This window comes from Artibeus jamaicensis, unplaced genomic scaffold (genome assembly GCF_021234435.1).
Source record: "Artibeus jamaicensis isolate MK-2021 breed Jamaican fruit bat unplaced genomic scaffold, CSHL_Jam_final contig_585, whole genome shotgun sequence".
Classification (NCBI taxonomy): Eukaryota; Metazoa; Chordata; class Mammalia; order Chiroptera; family Phyllostomidae; genus Artibeus; species Artibeus jamaicensis.
Window position 1 is genome coordinate 4,268,225 of NW_026521894.1, and position 17,800 is coordinate 4,286,024.

The 17,800-nt window shown below is 37.6% G+C and overlaps 1 protein-coding gene across 2 annotated transcripts in view; it reads left to right on the plus strand.

The window, feature by feature from the left end:
* The window catches only part of ALG9 (ALG9 alpha-1,2-mannosyltransferase), a 159,350-nt gene that overhangs the window by 64,102 nt on the left and 77,448 nt on the right, over positions 1 to 17,800 (plus strand). For both annotated transcript variants that reach the window (XM_037136170.2, XM_037136169.2), the window contains exons 10-13: positions 3,889 to 4,043; positions 6,513 to 6,642; positions 7,085 to 7,232; positions 9,007 to 9,136. In XM_037136170.2, coding sequence (XP_036992065.2) covers positions 3,889 to 4,043; positions 6,513 to 6,642; positions 7,085 to 7,232; positions 9,007 to 9,136 — 563 coding nt within the window. The remainder of the gene's footprint in view (positions 1 to 3,888; positions 4,044 to 6,512; positions 6,643 to 7,084; positions 7,233 to 9,006; positions 9,137 to 17,800) is intronic.

Below are 17,800 nucleotides of genomic sequence, written 5' to 3' on the forward strand. Positions count from 1 at the left end.
CCACATGGTGATTCTCTCCACCCAAGCTGCAGGGGTCCCCACTCTGCCAGATGTGCGGGGGTCTCTTCACTGCCACAGCCATGTGGTCCTCCCTCTCAATGGCTGCCGTGTCTGGGTTTAAATCCTCACACCAATCCTTCTCTGCAGCCCCATTTCTGACTCCTCCCACAATTGGCTACACTTGCTAGCACTCCTGTATCCTTCCAGCTTTGCTGGACTGCCATCATGAGTCTGGGCAGGTGTGGCCCCATGGAGTGGAACTAATGTCCAAGCTCTCAACGCAGGCACTGTAGCCTGGGGGACCTGCTCCCAGTTACATCTCGGGTGGAAGTCACTTTCCATCCCCCCTGGCTCAAAGCATGGCCACAGCTATTCAACATCTATGAAACCACTTAAAGGTTATAGATATGTTAAATGACCAGGCCAGAGGTTAGCTGCAAAGCTGTTGCTGTACAAAACAGCTCTCAATGGCCCTGCTCCATTTGTCCCTTCCCCCAACTCACACCTGTGGGGGAAGTGGTGAGGACATCTTATATGTCTTTCTAATATTTCCTAGATACCCTGAGCTCTGGACCCTATTCCAAATCCCTGTTTGAGGCCCCACTCTTGGCTGCACCCTGTTACATCTTTTTCTCCTGAAGATTCTGAGGAAAGGAGGCCATTTGTCTTGCCGTGCCCCACATTTGTATTTAGCTCTTTGTTCCGTTGAGTTGACAGTTGATTCCTCCATTTCTTGTATTTCTTAAGGATCACTTTTTCTTTTTCTGAAAAGGAACTTTTTTCCTGACTATGAAAATAATGTATGCTTATGGAAAATTTGGCAATGTTTGTACTGTAAATATGAAAAGATACATTAAGCTGCTTTCTATAGTATAAATCCAATTTTGGTTTAAAAATGTATAATGTCCACCTAGTAAGAAAATGAGTGTTTTCTGTTTTTTATTTATACTTTTTAATGTATTTTATAATAGCAACAGTACTTTTTAAAAAGAAAAAATTTAAAGAACTAAGAAAGAAGTTACCCACTTATTCCATCATGTAGTACAACTGTTGTTTTGACTTTGTATATTATATGGAGGACATTTCAAAATTTTAGGCCATATTTTTAAAATGCATTTGTTAGTCTTTGAGATACAGAAGAGAAAAAGATTGTTTACTTGTAAAAGATAGGTTATTTCAATTAAGGAAACGCCAACGTAAAATATAAGGTCTGTCCAGAAAGTATCCAACCATGTAATATGAAAAGTAGAGACTTTTATTTAAGATGATACAAGATACAAGAAACGTTGTACATAGGACAGTGATGCCTCAGTCCTTTTCAAAGTAGGCACCTTGCCATCAGCTGCCCCATTGTATTTTTCAGTTCAATTGCCATCAGCTGCCCCATTGTATTTTTCTGAATCTCATCAGTGGTCTCATATCTCTTCCCTTTCGAAGATGATTTTAGTTTTGGGAAAAGCCAGAGAAGTTGCAGGGTGTCAAATCTGTGCTGTAGGGGACTGACACACCTGGGTGATTTGATGCTTCACCAAACAGCTGCAGAAGACATGATGCATGAGCTGGCACGTTGTCATGATGAAGCTGCCAGTCACCAGTTGCCCATAGCTGTGGACTTCTGAATCATCCCAAGAGTTTCCATGGAGGAATGTTCAAGCTTAATGCAAAATTTGATGCCAAGTCATTGCTCTACTCACTCAGTCATTTTGAATGTGACAGCCACACAGAACACATGCTCATTCAATGGCTTCTACTGCCCTCACAGACTAGTACGGTGGTGTCATCATTGTTCACGCATGCGCATTCCAGTCCACTCGCCTTGGCTGCCAGGTTCTATTAATGTTGTGCAAACTGTTCTGGTTATATTAACAATGGCTGGACTTTTTTGGACATACCTTGTACTTCCTAGGAAGGGACAAATCCTAAATTATAGCTTGAAATCTCATGATAAAATTTTAGAATGAAAAGTGTAAGAGATAAACTTGTTATTGCAGTTGAAGACTATTTATCCCTACAGAGCAGGAGTGTTATACTGATTTTTCACCGGGGGCCATTTCATCAGCTTCATGGTTGCCTTCAAAGGGCTGAATGTAATTTCAACTGCTTAACTGTTAAGGAGTAGTTACATTTATACAGTCCTAAAATTATTTTGGCCCTTTGAAGGCAACCACAAAGCTGATGTGGCCTCTGGTGAAAATGAGTTTGACAGTCCTGCTATAGAGTTTCTTCAAAAATACAGATAATTGCCCTGACCAGTGTGGCTCAGTTGGTTGGGTGTTATCCCACAAAGCAAAAGGTCTCCAGGTCGATTCCCAGTCAGGATCCAGGCCTGGGTTGCGGGTTTGCTCCCTGGTTGGAGCACGTATAAGAGGCAACTGATCTATATTTCTCTCTCACATCGATGTTTCTCTCCCTCTTTTTCCCCTCCCTTCCTGCCTCTCTAAAAATAAATTAATAAAATATTTTTAAAAATACAGATAATTCAGGCCCTTGGTGAGTAGCCCAGTTGGTTAGAGTATCATCCCAATATGCCATGGTTGTGGATTTGATCACCAGTCAGGGCACACACAAGAAGCAACCAATAAATGCATAAATGAATGCAACAACAGATAAATTTCTCTCTCTCTCAAAAATCAATCGATAAATAAACTTTAACAAAAAATACAGATAATTTATGCATGTTAATGAGGCATCACTCAGGTGGATTTTTTTAATTAAAAGTTTTGGTTTTTAAAATTTTATTTTTATGGTGGATCTTGCTGACAGTCATTTCTTCTGAACTTGTTCGTTGTAGACATAATGGACAACAGGGGGCGCTCTGTATCTACCACTTGCCAGTGATTCTATACACACTTCATTATTACTAATATAAGCATAGTAGGGGGGTGCCTTCACTATGGGTTACAGGATTATCACGTAGTGTGTATGCACCTAACCATAAGAACTTTGCAGCAGATGCTTGGTCTCAGTGTTCATTAAATTTCTTTAATTCTTTCACCTGCATTAAGTACACTTTGGTTCCAATTCTGGGATTCAGAGTGGATAGGTATTTGTAGGAGAGAAAAGAAAACTTGTTCAGTAAACTTCCTTTAAGAATTTTTTTAAATTTTTTGCTTTGAAGTGAACTTTTTATCATTTATGACTTAATAAAAACCAGTGATGGATTTGAGAATTTGGCTCTTTTTGTCTTCCTTTCATCTGTAGCTATTTTTTTAAAGATTTTTATCTATTTATTTTTAGAGAGAAGGGAAACGAGGGAGAAAGAGAGGGAGAAACATCAATGTGTGGTTTCGTCTCATGTGTCCCCTACTGGGGACCTGGCCGGCAACCCAGGCATGGTCCCATGGTTCAATGCCCTGACTGGGAATCGAACTCACAACCCTTTGCTTCACAGGCCCGTGTTCAATCCACTGAGCTACACCAGCCAGGGCTCATCTGTAGCAATGTGAACAGACCAGTTAGTGTATAAGTAAGAAGGTTAATGTATTGAACACAACATAAGAATTAAAACCCAAGAATGAATTTATGTCATGCTTTTGGTTAATCTCAGGAACCTTTAGTCTTAGTAGCAGGACTCATTAAAGAGAGAAGACATTTTGTATTCTTTTAGTGTAGAAATTAAGTTCTATTTCCCATTCACCCGATTTCCATTTGTTCTAGCCAAATCCCGTGTTGTGCCTCCATTTAGATGTTGGAGCTCTTTGGGAGAGTTTAGTTAGAAGTATATATACCTCTTTGTACTTTTTTATTGTACTGGAGAAAGTGTGAATACAAGAATTAATACATTTTATGGGGTGTCCTTTTCATGTTTGAGGTAAAGAGACCATTGAAACACAATATGTTGTTTTGTTCTAATATGGTGAAATGTGGCTATTTTTCTGTGTTTTGCAGTTCAGAATTTAGGCCACCCATATTGGCTTACCTTGGCTCCAATGTATATCTGGTTTATAATTTTCTTCATCCAGCCACACAAAGAAGAGAGATTTCTTTTCCCTGTATATCCACTTATATGTCTCTGTGGTGCTGTGGCCCTGTCTGCACTTCAGGTAAATTTCAGGGAAATGTATATCAGCTTCATTCTGTTTCACATTTTAAATTGTTCCTTAGGCTTAAAGGCAAATTACAAAATGCTTCCACCTAAGATATTTATTTTATCCATTCATTAAACCTGATATAGATCATATTATTAAAGCTTAATGTAGTGATTGCTTAGCTGTTGATTGTAATCTTTTTTGCTGATTACATATTTGCAGTGTTAATTTGTGTGTTAATGGACTTTGTTACCAACCAGAATCCAGGTATTTTTAAGTCACTGTATGGGCCTACCACAGAGTGGTGGCACCCAAGCAGAGCTAATGGGTGGAATGTCTGCTCTTTAATGATGGACAACTAAGCACATACTAAAGCCATCATATGGAAAAAAACTAAATGAACTTTTTGGCCAACCCACTAGTAATCCTTCAGATCTGGGTGACTATCACCACATTCACTTTGGGAATGTCCTCATCACTTCAGAAACCCTGCACTCTCTAGCTGTTGTTACAGCCCTGTCCCACATCTCCCCAGTCATAACTACCACTAATCTACTTTGTGTCGCTGCATGTTTGCCTATTTTGTGACATTTCATATAAATGGAATGAAAATGTCTGGTCTTTTTGTGACTAGCTTCATTCACTTAGTATAATGTTGTTGAGGCTCATTCATGTCAGGATGATACTTTTAAATAATTTTAATTAATTATAAAAGTAATCAAACTTCATTGCAGGTAATTTTTCTTTTACAACTTTCTAAATTAGTCCTACCACATTAACAAAACACCTGCCCAAATTTTTGCCTATCACATATCAAAGTATATTTTGGTTGTCATCTAAGCTTACATATAATTTATATCCCTTTTAATATAATTACATATATCATAATATTCTCTATGTTGTCATATCTATACCCATCATTTTAATAGCAGAATAATGTTCTGGATTGGCTATAATATATATTATTATGTAATCTGTAATATACAATGTTGATTGAATTGATTATACTATAATGATCAAATATAATTTATGTTAGAGTTTAGGTTGCTCACTTATTTCAGTATTATAAATAATGCTGGGATAAATATCTTTGTTTAGGTATTTGGATTATTGACTTACAACAGATTTCCCAAAATATAGAAGTCTAAACATATTTATGGTGCTTGTTATGTATTGCAAATTGCTTTCCAAAAGTAGTTCTAGTCTAGGAGGGGAAGAAGGAAGGAAAGAAATCTATTGGGATGGTACTCAAAGACTGTAGAATTAATGTGTGACAGGGTGTGTCCAGAAATGATCCAGCCATGTAGTATGAAAAATAGAGACATTTATTAGAGAAGATACAAGATATAAAAAACACTGTACATAGGACAGTGATGCCTCAGTCCCCTTCAAAGTGGGCACCTTGGGACCTCGCACAGTTCTTCCAATCACCATCAGCTGCCCTGTGATATTTTCCTGAATCTCATTAATAGTCCAAAATCTCTTCCCCTTCAAAGGTGATTTTAGTTTTGGGAAAAGCCAGAATTTGCAGAACACCAAATCTAGGCTGTAGGGGGGCTGAGTCACCTGGGTGATTTGATGTTTCACCAAAATATGCTGCAGGGATGTGATGCTTGAGCTGTGTATTGTCATGGTGAAGCTGCCAATCACCAGTTTTCCATAGCTGCAGGCTTCTGAATTATTTGGATAGTTTCAACAAGGAATGTTCAAGCTTAATACAAAATCTGATGCAGATTTGTTGCTCTACTCACTCAGTCATTTTTAATACAATAGCCACACAGTACCCGTGCTCACTCAATGGCATCTACCATCTCCACTGACTAGTACAGTGAAGTCATCATTGTTCATTCTTGCTCATTCCAGTCCACTCTCCTTGGCTGCCAGGTTACACTGATATTGTACATACTGTTCTCATTATATTAACCATGGCTGGACTTTTTCCAGGCAGACCTTGTATCTATAAATGTATTGTAATGATATCCATTTAGTTTATATAGTTTAGCAGATAGTAAACAACCTTTTCCTGATGTTTTTATGAGAGAAATTCCTTTTTCTTCTTATTTGGTCATGAGATATTTTGTTGATACTGAAAACTTGTCTGCAAGGAAAGTAAAGATTAATACTCTATATCAAAATAGATTGATACTTTATATATCGAAGAAAGTACAAAGTAGCATTTGCTTAAAATTTTTAAAAATAAATTATTAGCATTTTAAGAACTTAGAGAAATATACAAATAATTTTCCTGTGAAACTACTGAGATTTCATTCTTGGGAAGCCCACTGGCCAGGCTGACATTAAGGTCTTAATGGAGCTTGCTTTAATCTTAGAATTTGAAGTGGGTACCTCACTGTTTGCAAATGCTCAAGATCTTTGATAGAACCTCGTGCTACTTTTTCACTCTTTGTTTTACTGTGATGTTTTCTGAATACATATATTCTGCATGGCATATCTTTTTTTAATACAGTTTTTCTTTCCTTCCAGAAATGTTACCACTTCATGTTTCAGCGATACCGCCTAGAGCATTATACCGTGACTTCAAATTGGCTGGCACTAGGAATACTGTTCCTGTTTGGACTCTTATCCTTTTCTCGCTCCGTGGCGCTGTTCAGAGGTAAGTGTACCAAGAATGCCTTAATCCAGACTTGTGAGGTACTTCACTTTGGGTTTTGCTTAATGTGTGATTGTTTAACACAATTCTGCTTAACCTTGGAGGAGGACTTTTCTATAGGGAGAACCTGTGGACTTGATATCATGAGCCTGGGATATGACTTCTGTATCTTCAGATTGAAGAGAAAATTGAGATTCCTTTAAATGTGATTAACTGTATTTTTTCCTATTCTTGAGTTTTTTTCCTTTAAAAGGATGCTTTTTCCTTATTAAGGAAATTTTAAACTTAGGGTGTCGATTTGGGGTTCAAATCCTGTGATTATATATTTTTTATAATCTTTAATTTCACATAGATTACAGTGGGACATTAAATACATTGTAATTACATGTCAGAATCTCATGTTACTTACTCATTTTTGGTTTTCACAAACCTCTTTCCCTTCCAGGCTATCATGCACCCCTCGATTTATATCCAGAATTTTACCGAATTGCTACAGACCCAACCATTCACACTGTCCCAGAAGGACGACCTATTAATGTCTGTGTAGGAAAAGAGTGGTATCGATTTCCTAGCAGCTTCCTCCTGCCTGATAAGTAAGTTGTCCTTTAATCTCAGGGGTTTTTTTTGTTTTTTTATTTGTTTGTTTTTTAAGATTTTATTTATTTATCTTTAGAGGGGAAGGGAAGGAGAGAGGGAGAGAAATATCAATGTGTGGTTGGTTGCCTCTCATGCGTCCCCTGCCAGGAACTGGCCTGCAACCCAGGCATGTGCCCTGACTGGGAATCAAGCCGAGATACTCTGGTTTGCAGGCCTGCGCTTGATCCACTGAGCTACACCAGCCAGGTAATTCAGGGTTTTAAGTTGAGTAAAATAGCAATACTATGGCAATGTCCTCTTAATTTTTCTTTTGTTTTAGTTTTTCACAAAAAGTTTTTAATTACCATCTCGAAGAGCTGTGGGGTCTGCACTGTGCACCCACTGCGCAGGTTCAGTAGACTGATTGCTGTGTTTGTCATGCACCCTGCACTGCCCTTACCTCAGAGGTCTGGGAAGTTCTAAAATCACCGTGGCCCCGGGCCCCTGCTAGTGGCTCTCCCTCAGGATTCACATTTATATTTCCATAATGATCTGATATTAATTTACTTCTAAAATTCGCCTAGAAACTTTAGCAAGAAGTGTGTTTTTATTTTTATTTATTTAAAATTTTAAAAAATTTATTGATTTGAGAAAGAGGAGAGAAACATCGATTTGTTGTTCCACTCATTTATGCATTCATCGGTTGCTTCTTGTATATGCCCTGACTGGAGATCGAACCCCCAACCTTGGCATATGGGACAACACTCCAACCTGAGCTACCTGGCCAGGGTAAGATGAGTGTTTTTAGAGAAGAAATGTTTGTCATCCAACAACAGTGGAAGTTTTCCACCAATGTGTGGATATTAGAGGAAGCTGTGGTTAGGACATCTGTACCACTTTTGTCCAAGCTGTCAGTTGTTGCATATAATAACATAGGTTCTGAGTTCCTTCTATTTGCTTAATTTGGACAGAGAAGAGTGCTATTTTGAGAAAAGGGAAGTCAGGTTAGGGTGAGTCACCTTGCTCCATTGGGGACTGGCTTTAACAGATTAGCTGGTGGTGGTATGTTGTGCTTGATGAAGATCCTGTATCAGCCATTAATGATTAAATCACAACTTGGTTTTTTTTTGTTTGTTTTTTTTAGAGATTTTATTTATTTATCTTTAGAGGTGAAGTGAAGGAAATAGAGGAATATCAATGTATGGTTGCCTCTTGTGTGTCCCCTGCTGGGAACTGGCCTGCAACCCCGGCATGTGCCCTGACTGGGAATCGAACTGCTATCTTGTGGTTCGCAGGCCTGCGCTCAATCCACTGAGCTACACTAGCCAGGGCTACAACTTGTTTTTTAAATGTTAACTTTACCTTTGCCTCTCCATTTGAAATAGTTTCAGAACTAAAGGTACTTATGATATTACAAGTCCTTCTCCCATAGTGAATTCTTACGTTTCATTCTTTTCTCTGTATGCCTGATGAATTTGGTTTAGTCTTGGTAAGTTGTAATTGGCAATAAACTCTGGTGCTTCTCTGGTGTTTGATGGTATGACCATTTGGTTACATATTCATTGCTGAGAATTGGTGAAATGGGTTGAGAGTTTAAAATTTCTCAATGAATTTGGACTGAATTTTGACCTCTGCCTCTATGCTCCCTGGTTGAGGTTTTAGTAGAAATATTTTATCTCCAAGGGAAATGAAGTATTTTTTACATCATTTTTTGGCTTGTGTATTTCAAGTACATTTAGCAATATGTGCCCCCTATGTTTTAATTATTCTCCTTATTTATGTTTCTGACAGTTGGCAACTTCAGTTCATTCCATCTGAGTTCAGGGGCCAGTTACCAAAGCCTTTTGCAGAGGGACCACTGGCTACCCGGCTTGTTCCTACTGACATGAACGACCAGAACCTAGAGGAACCATCGAGATACGTAAGGGCAACATTCTTCTTTCTGCTACTTCAGAAAGAGTTCTACCCCTAAAGTCTGTTGGCATACGTATTAGAACATTGATAAAATGGAAATGTTGTAGAAAGTGATTTGTTTAGGGTGAGGAATATAACAACTTTTGTTGAGAAACACTTTCATTTCTAAATTACCACCTTTATTTTCTATGTAAAACATATAACTCAATATATTTTCTAAGCTTTGCTGGGAATTTTCTTATGTTGAATTTGAATCATTTTGAAACTCTTTTCATTGCTTTGCTCATTAAAATACTTGGTGGGGAACTTTCAGGTTATCAAAAGTAGACTTTTGGTCTATTAACACATTCTGGTTTTAGCAAACGGACAGTCAGTGATGGCTGTTTTTACAGTTTGTCCATGGAGCAGTGTCTCTCAGGACTGCTCTTTTGCCCACTCATCTCGACTCCCTCTGGGATTCCATGTGGATTTTATTTCAGTTTCTTTGAAAGATGATACTTTTGCCATTTGGTACATCCTTGTAGCAGTACAGTAGCATCCTTGATTGTAGAAAAGGTGAGAGCAATAAAGATAGTGCTCCTGATTCCCAGAGTCAGTAAAAATTTATTTTATAATATTATTAGAAAGCACACTTCGGGGCAACATTTAACAATTTAAATGTCAAATACATTTTGTTTAGGTTTTCTTATTATGTCATATACTTGAAATGTGAAATACCAGGTCTTAGCTCCCTTCTGAAGCAAACCTGCAGCCACATCTGGCCTTTGGTGTCCTAGGTCCAGGCTGGTTAGACTTCCATGGAGACCCTCAGGGATTATGAGTAAGATTTTCACTGTGTGAGCAATAGCTGTAAGCTGTGAAAATGGACATTGTAAGATACAAACTTGTTCTGCTCCCCTGAGATAATAAGGTACATATTTCACCAAGTGGCTTATATTAGAGTTTCCTTCTAACTTAAGACTCTGATTCCTGTAATAGTGGAAGTACCCCTGGGCAGGGTGAACTGTTATTGGTCGTTTTCATTTTATCTGAGATACTCTCCTGAGAGCAGCCTTTTGATGTGTAGAGGATCACATCACCAGGGGAACACTGGATAGTTGAGAGTAAGAAGATACGCTGTGATGGGAAAAGATGCAATTGAGTGATGTTGTCAGAGCTATATTTGGGGAAGAGGTACCATGGGGCAGTGAAAAAAGAGCACAGACTGTGGAGTCTAGCAGGCCCGAGTTCGAATTCCAGTTCTGTTGCTTCTCTTGGTGATCTTTGGCAAATTGGTTAACTTCTCTGTTTAACTCATTTCAGTGTCTGTCTGGAAAATGGGAATAAAGATACCTACTTGGAAAATTATTATGAGATTAAATATTTTATCTCTCTGTCATATTTAGCATGGTGTTTGGTACACAGGTTTTCCTACAGACATTCTTAAATCAAATAATGGTTTATCAGATGGGTAAATGAAGTTTGTTCCCAAACTTCATTTTTATTTCAGTCCATCCAGACTTGTCATTGCCTTTTCTATTCCAATGACTTTGCTTTTTTTGATGACTACACTTGTCTTCTGATAACTATCAAAACTGTTCTCTGAAACCTTTCCCAACTATAACTTCATAGTGAGCAGTCCTTTTTTTTTTTTTTTAAGATTTTACATATTTACTTTTAGATAGAGGGGAAGGGAGAGAAGGACAGAAACATCAGTCATCAATGTGTAGCTGCCTCTCATGTGCCCCCACCAGGGACCTGGCCCGCTACCCAGGCATATGGCCCTGACCAGAAATCGAACCAACGACCCTTTGGATTGCAGGCCAGTGCTCAGTCCACTGAACCATGCCAGCCAGGGAATGAGCAGTCCTTCTTAAATGCCTTAAATATTTATCTGTACAGCTCCTTTAGCCATTTAATTATGTTGTCTTGTGTTATTTAAATATTACTGCTATGTATGTCATTATCTTTTCCCATCAGATTATAAATGCTGTAGAGAGAATGGCTCTACCTTATTTCTTTTGTATTCACCACAGCATCTAGGATAGTGCTATCTATCTAGAAGTTAGCCTGTATATTCTTTCTTGCTGGAGAAGTGAATATAGGTCATTGCTGGGATAGTGAAGCTGAGAGAAAGTGGACTGTAAAATCTACAGTGGCCTTCTGTATATTCCTTAGGCTTTGGTCACTGGTAGTCTTCAGTTAGATCTTATTTCTATATTCTCTGCTAACAGACACTTCAATTTGTTTAACTGGCTCCATATTAGCTATATCCAAAAAGTAAAGATTTTTTAGAATATTTATAAGTCATCAAAAAGCTGGCAGATAAAAGCAAGGACAAACAAATCAGATATATCTGTTGAGAGTCATCCACCTTCTGGAGGGTCAGAGATTCCCTGCAGCTTCTCTTTGGATTTTCCTGCTTGGCTGGGGAAATGCCCTCTTTTCACCCTTGACCTTTGGAAAGTGGAAGAGATGTGTGATGGCTTCCTGTGAATTCTACAGGTACTATGATCAGGAATTCGTTTGTTTTGGTCAACTGTCTAAAAAGATATTTGTTTTTCTCTGATGATAAAAGTAATACACATTTATTGTATAAAATAGTGAAAGCTACAATCAGAAAACCAATCATTTGTAATCTCATTAACTAAACCAAACCACTCAGCATTTTAATATTTTTCTTCTACTTTTTTCTCTTGCAAACATATGGGTATTTGTATGAAAACAAAAATCTCAACTATTTTTAAAAATAGTGCTATAGTTTTTTAAAGAAATGGTGCCAGGATCAAGACTGTAATTGCCAAATAACTTTACCTGGCATAGAGGGGGACATGCTTACTACATTTACATTGTTACTTCTGGTACTTGTCCTGAATTTCAGTCCGAAAGGCAAAATAATTACCTCATGTATCTTTCCTGAGCATGCTAAATAGCAACATTATTTTTATCTGCCCTTTGGCTCTGAGTGACAGGTTTTAGCTAACCCCTCAGTGCTAAATGATTTGCATCTGTCTCCTGTTTCGAGTCTGCGTAGAAACTAGTAAACACGTGTGACTTCCTTTAGTACCTCTGAGTTTATCAAGAATTAGGAGTGAGTGTAATAGTTTGGTGGTTTCTACTGCATCGTTATAACTGTATTGCAGAAGTAATATTTATGTGTTATATTCTTTCATGGCAGGCACTGAGTAGCTATTGAACATTCCATTATTTAGCAGGAGATATTTTTAAACTGGTACATGCCAAGATTTTTGGCCAGAACCAAGGTCTGGATTTAGAAGATACATTTAGTTTACCTTGAGAAAGACCTCAACTTTGCTTGTGGGAGTGGTATTGGAAGGGTTACATCTTGTGAACTAGCAAAAGGGTTATCTGAAATATGACAAAGTTATGATACCAAGTATGATGGGCATGGCTCATAATACAGAGTGAACCAAAGAAGCTGGGAGATATTTGAGTTGTGTTTGTATGCACTTTGCATATTTTCTTTTAAATTAATTAATTACTTTTATTTTAATTGTTGTTCAAGTACAGTTTCTGTCTTTTACTCCCATCCCAGCCCACCCCCCCCCCAGTGCTCCCCACCTCCCTCCCATTTCCACACCCCCTAGTTTTTGTCCGTTTGTCCTCCATACTTGTTCCTGTGAATCCTTCCCCTTTTCCCCTGAAATTCCCTCCCCTCTCCTTTCTGGTCCCTGTCAGCCTGTTCTCTATTTTAGTGTCTTTGGTGATAAATTGCTTGCTTGTTTGTTTTTTTGTTTAGGTGCCTGTTAAAGGTGAGATCATATGGTATTTGTCTTTCACCGCCTGGCTTATTTTGCTTAGCATAATGCCTTCTCGTTCCATCCATGCCGTTGCAAAGAGTAGGAGCTCCATCTTTACTTCTGCTGCATAGAATTCCATTGTGCAATTGTATCATAGTTGTTGGATCCACTCATTTACTGATGGGCACCTAAGTTGCTTCCAGCACTTGGCTATTATAAATTGTGCTGCTATGAACATTGGGGTGCATAGGTTCTTTTGGATTGGTCTTTCAGGGTTCTTAGGATATAATCCTAGCAGTGGAATTGCTGGGTCAAAAGGCAGGTTCATTTTTAGTTTTCTGAGAAAATTCCACACTGTTTTCCATAGTGGTTGTGCCAGTCTGCAGTCCCACCAACAGTGGACTAGGGTCCCCTCTTCCCCACAACCTCTCCAACACTTGTTGTTTGTTGCTTTGTTTATGATGGCCATTCTGACCAGTGTGAAGTGGTATCTCATTGTGGTTTTAATTTGCATCTCTCTGATGGCTAGTGATATTGAGCATCTTTTCACGTATCTCTGGATCCTCTAAATGTCCTCCCTGGAGAAGTGTGTTCAAGTCCTTTGCCCATTTTTTAATTGGGTTGCTTGTCTTCTTAGAGTGGAGTCGTGTAAGTTCTTTGTATATTTTGGAGATTAAACCCCTTGTCTGAGGTGTCATTGGCAAATATGTTTTCCCATACAGTTGGTTCTCTTTTTGTTTTAATACTGTTTTCTTTAGCCGTACAGAAGCTTTTTAATTTGATGAGATCCCATTTGTTTATTCTTTCCTTTATGTCTCTTGCTCTAGGGGACATATCAGTAAAAATGTTGCTGCATGGAATATCTGAGATTTTCCTGCCTATGTTGTCCTCTAGGACTTTAATGGCGTCACAGCTTATATTAAAGTCTTTAATCCATCTTGAATTTATTTTTGTGTAAGTTGGTGCTTGAGTTTCATTTTTTTGCACATAGCTGTCCAGTTCTCCCAACACCACTTGTTGAAGAGGCTAATTTTACTCCATTTTATGTTGCTGCCCCCTTTGTCCACTTTGCATATTATTATACTGAATGGTTCAACCACGTGCAGTTTTCTGTATTTACCCACTTTTTCTTGTGGATAAAATGACACAAGCAAGTGCAAAAATTGAACCATGCTCCAATTATTCCTTAATATGTCAGTTGGCATTAGAGTAAATTTGCATTTTCAAAACAAGTATTATGGCGGAACTGATTGTATATTTAGTCAAAGCCTTCTATATCTTATTCTTCTTTATCCCTGCATTTACCATTTAATCAGTGGAATTATGGATTTGGAAGGGAACTTATATCATAAAGTCTGTGATCTCTTCATTTTATGGTAGAAGCTGAGGCTTAGAGAGGTCATAAAGTGACAAAGATTAGTCCTAGGATAAGAAGCTTGGTTTCAGTATTTTCCAATATTCTTTTGACACTTCCTCTGACTTCCAGAGCCACTTGCAGTTTATATTATATCGTGTATCGCTTGAATATATGTTTTCATGCAATGGTTATTCTTTGATGACTGAATAGGCATAAAGAGGATGAACATTATCCTTTTCAAAAGTTACTTTCCATTTCTAGAACTGTTATACACACACACACACACACACACACACACCCCAGGTACTATTGTGTTTACCAATTAGTAGAAATGGTCAGGGTCTATTCCCTTTTCTTTTTCTCTCTTTTAATCCTTTCTTCTGCTGTTTTTAGAAGTCCTTATTGAAGGAGAAAATAAATTGCCCTACAGATAGTTTTACTAAGTGTTATCAGCCTTGAGTATCAAAGCAAGCAGATTCAAGTTGCTATAATATATGCAGTAGAGTAAGATTGGAATTCACTAAGAATTTAAGTGAAGTCTATCCAAAATGTTTCTTTGAAATTAATTCTTATCTATAGCCATACCACCCTGAATGTGCTCTATCTCATCTGAAATTAATCCTTTAGTATCCATTGTGTTGCCATTTAGAAATTAAGTGATGTTTTCATGATTTTTCACTGAATGACCTAAAAATTTTACCTGTGAGTTTACATTTTTATAGTATAGTTAATTTTTACTTGTGAATTTAAAGATTTAATTTGTGAATATATATTTAGCACAGCTAAATGGGAGATGTTAAAACTCTAAAACAGCCTATGATACTTTTAAGAATTTAATTGGACTATATATTTAAAAAGAAGTGAAAGGCCAGAAAAGTACTAAAGTCGTTGAAATCTTCCCTGTCAGATGTTTCCTCCTGCTCCTCAGGTGGCTCATTTGGTCGATCATCATGCAGTGCACCGAAGGACTGTGGGCTCAGTGCCCAGGCAGGCACATAGGGGAGGCAGCCCACTGATACTGCTCACATCAGTGTTTCTCCCTCCCTGTCTCTCCCCTGACCCCCTTCCTTTCTCTCTCTAAAATCAATTTTAAAAGTTTCACTTTTTTATTGCATCTTTTTTTTAAGTTTCCTCCTAGGCCTAAGTGTTCCTATTTCAAAAAAAGGAAATAGCATAGGAAAATATTGATGGTGGCAAAAATGATACAGTAGCAAGAACACTGGACTGGGAGTCAAGAGAACCTGTGATTTTTTTTTTTCTGGAATTGAATGAAGTATATTTTCCTATGTGATTTTGTGAGCTTCCAAGGACCTCGAAATAGTTTTACATCTCTCCCCAATTTGCTGTAACTATACCTGAAATCCAGTCACAGTATTTAGATTTTAGCTTATTCTATTACCTGTTTTCTAATCAAATATTTTATGGTGGCAAAACCTATCTTGAGATCTGATTCCTGGGCCCTGGGACTTAATGACCAGAAGTGGAAATCTAGATGCTGTTTCCGTGCCCAAAGAGGTGTGGGTATCTGTTAGGGGTACACTGTGCTGTGTCATGCTGCCTGAGTGGGATATTGATGTTTGAGCTGAGAAAATGTCACTGCGGAGCCCATCCTTGGTGGTCTCTGTAACAGCTGATGAGGAAAAGCTGCAAGAATATTTATTATGCCCAACTCCCCTTTACTCACTCCTCTCCCATCAACAAGCTCACCTTTTATTATTGATATATTGACCTCTGTGTCAGATCTTTTTTTTTTAGAATATGTATTTTTATTTACATCTGAGGTGGTATTAAATTGTCCCCCTTAAAATTTATTGATGAGATGTAAACTATGTGATGTTGATTATCAAATTAGTTTGAATTTCCCTACCACCACCTTTTTTCCTTTTGGGTTAGAGGTGCTGATTTGTTCTTCTCCAAAACTTCTAGTGCGTTGTTAGAAACTGAAAAAAGTCACATTTCTTTCAAATGAATCTTAAATACTTGCATTTTTCAAAATTTTAAACGAAGGCATATTTTTAGCTTCAACAGCTGGTTGGTATGTAGCCTGTGGCTAATGTAATGAAACATTTTTGCTTCATGATCATGTGTTAATGTTACCCTATGATTTTGTCATTTTGATGTAAGAAAGAATGATTAAATCTGAAGATATAAAAAAATGAGCTCTTTGTTTTCACTTTAAGGTGGGTTTAAATCAAGTCTTTTGATTTTTGAATTGTAGATTAGGTGGTTATGGCTTTTGGTTTCAGATTTTGTCCTGTGAGTTGCTGATAAAATTGAGAGAAGAAACCATTCTTTCTGATTCTGACTCTTAGACCTAAGGGGAAGTCACTAGTGTCATCGGGGACTCAAACTGAGAAATGTCAAACTAAAGATAGTCACAGTGAAAACAGTATATTTAGCATTATCAGATTTTGTAAGGAAAAAAATCTATGTCTACAGAGAAAATATGCCTGGGACCTGGGACCTATAATAACAGTTTAGTGGTGATCTTCTTTGGATGGTGAGATTATTGGTGATTTTAAAAAGGCATTTAAAATTTTTTATAATCATATTTTAGTTTCATTATTTAAAAAAAATAAATGACTGTAATAGGGGCTATGGATATCAAATCTTTCGCAGCACAATTTACAATAGCCAAGAGTTAGAAGCAACCTAGGTACCCATCAGTAAGTGAACAGATCCAAAAACTATGGTACATTTACACAGTGGAATTCTTTTTTCTTTTTTTTTTTTTTTTTTTGCAATTTCATGCTGGTGATTTTTTTTTTAAATGTAAGCCACTCATTTTGTAAGAAAAAAATTTTAAACCAAAAGTTGCATATTAATATTACACACAAACTGAAACACAGGTGACTTTCGGCACACTGTATACATGCTTACATAAACTCAAATATGTACACATTTAAAACAATTTCCATAGAACGTATGAAAGTCCTGAAATACATAAAAGAATTAATACTCTCTATAAAAACTACGGTTATAACATCAGTTTTCTATAAGCATATAAAACATCAAGTGCTTTCTTGGAGTTTCAAGTTACCTCTTTAAAACAAGATCTTGCTTGCATGTATATACTCTGTCTCTAAAAAGCAGTGTGGACTTTGGAATTCTATGCTACAGAAAGAAAGATGGAGCTCCTACCCTTTGCAACAGCATGGATGGAACTGGAAAGCATTATGCTGAGTGAAATAAGCCAAATGTTGAAAGACAAATACCATATGATGTCACCTTTAACAGGAAGCTAAACAACAAAACAAACAAGCAAGCAAAATATAACCAAAGACACTGAAATAGAAAACAGGCTGATAGTAACCAGAGGGGAGAGGGGAGAGAATTTCAGGGGAAAAGGGGAAGGATTTACAGGAACTAGTATAAAGAACACATGGACAAAAACTAAGGAGGTGGAGAGCACTGAGGGGTGGGTGAGCTGGGATGAGAGTAAAAGACAGAAAACTGTACTTGAACAATAATTAAATTAAAAATGCTTTTAAAAATCTTTGGAACCATCGAGAAGATCTCTGGTGTGCTTTACAAACAACACTGGGCATGCTGTCAGTTGACCTCTGGTTTCCTG